The 1,301-nt window shown below is 37.9% G+C and overlaps 1 protein-coding gene across 2 annotated transcripts in view; it reads left to right on the forward strand.

Moving 5' to 3' along the window:
- Window positions 1-379: 379 nt before the first annotated feature.
- LOC108264923 (class II histocompatibility antigen, B-L beta chain) overlaps window positions 380-1,301 on the forward strand; it is a 6,451-nt gene continuing 5,529 nt past the window's right edge. Inside the window, exon 1 of one of the 2 annotated variants that reach the window (XM_053680007.1) lies at window positions 380-485. In XM_053680007.1, coding sequence (XP_053535982.1) covers window positions 425-485 — 61 coding nt within the window. In that variant the 5' untranslated portion in view covers window positions 380-424. The remainder of the gene's footprint in view (window positions 486-1,301) is intronic. The other variant, XM_053680008.1, reaches the window with a different exon arrangement.

Here is a 1,301-nt window from a genome sequence, read left to right on the forward strand (position 1 = left end):
GACTGAGAGTAGTTTGGTTTGGTAATTTGATTTTATTTCAGATATTCAGTAGGCATACCAATAATTTTACCAAAACATTGTTTCAGAAAATGTGGAATTTTTATACAGCAGTTTTTGCCCAATTTTTAATCAAACATTGTGTAAGACATTCTTAAAAGGAATCCTTAAAAATAAAGGATATGTGGTTATCCCTGTGAGGTAACCTACAACACAGTGTTCCAAACTAGAACTGTTTTAGGAACCCTTGACTATAGAAAGAACCCAGTGAGGTGTGACACCAGAGTCATTAGACTTGTACTGAGAGTGATTCACTTAGCAACATGTGACTGGATCCAGGTAAAATGTGTGATTCGTTACCTGGAGTTATTTCACGTCGCCGTGTTGTTTCTCCTCATTCAGGTGTGTGAGAGTTTAACACGACACAATGAGTCCGTGCGCTCCTTCTCTTCTCTGCATGCTGCTGGGTTTATTTACCTTTAGAGCAGGTAAGCAGTGAGAATAAATTATCAGAATTTCAGTAAATTCTGAATGTAATTAGGATATGTCAATAATTTGTCTATTAATTTTCAAAAATCATAATCAGAATTTTAAAGATAAATACATGATCAGTGCTTGTGTTAAGTCCAGAATCACTTTTAGTTTTTAAAGACTGTAATTTGATGGATTTGCTGTAATGTGTAAATGTCACAGTGGGTACAGACCTTGGTATTCCTTCACTGAAAATAACCGTTCTAGTTCACCCTTCATGCCTGGGGTGGTGGAGTTGTGTATAATAGTATAATGGGGAGGTGTATAACATCTGGATTTTCTTTTCTTGCATGTGCATATGTAGAGACCTTTACCACAAAAGTATATTATGACAGTAATATAGTACTCACTATAAGTACCAAACATATATTTACTTTGGCTCCTTTTCTGTCTACCCCATGCCTGTAAGATTCAGAGCTAATTGAGCTTGTGACTTTGGAGCTTTAGATTTTCTTCCTTTCACAGCTCTGATAAACTCTTTTCTCTCAGTTCTGCTTCTGTCTTCTTCTCTCAACATGAGTGTCCCTTTTGTTGTAATTGTCTCTGTATACAACTGTATATCACCCATCAGGAGTCGCACATTAACAGGGAAGGGATGGGGGGGGGGGGGGGGGGGGGGGGGGGGGGGCTCATATGCCTCATATTCATAGTTTATGTTGATGGTTCTTGTATACACACTTTTGTTTGTACTTTCCACAATAAATTACCTGCACTTGCATGTGCCTCCACTACCAGTTCCTGACAACATTGGGCATTTATAGTGAGTATTATAA

This window comes from Ictalurus punctatus, chromosome 5, assembly GCF_001660625.3.
Source record: "Ictalurus punctatus breed USDA103 chromosome 5, Coco_2.0, whole genome shotgun sequence".
In the NCBI taxonomy this organism is placed as follows: domain Eukaryota; kingdom Metazoa; phylum Chordata; class Actinopteri; order Siluriformes; family Ictaluridae; genus Ictalurus; species Ictalurus punctatus.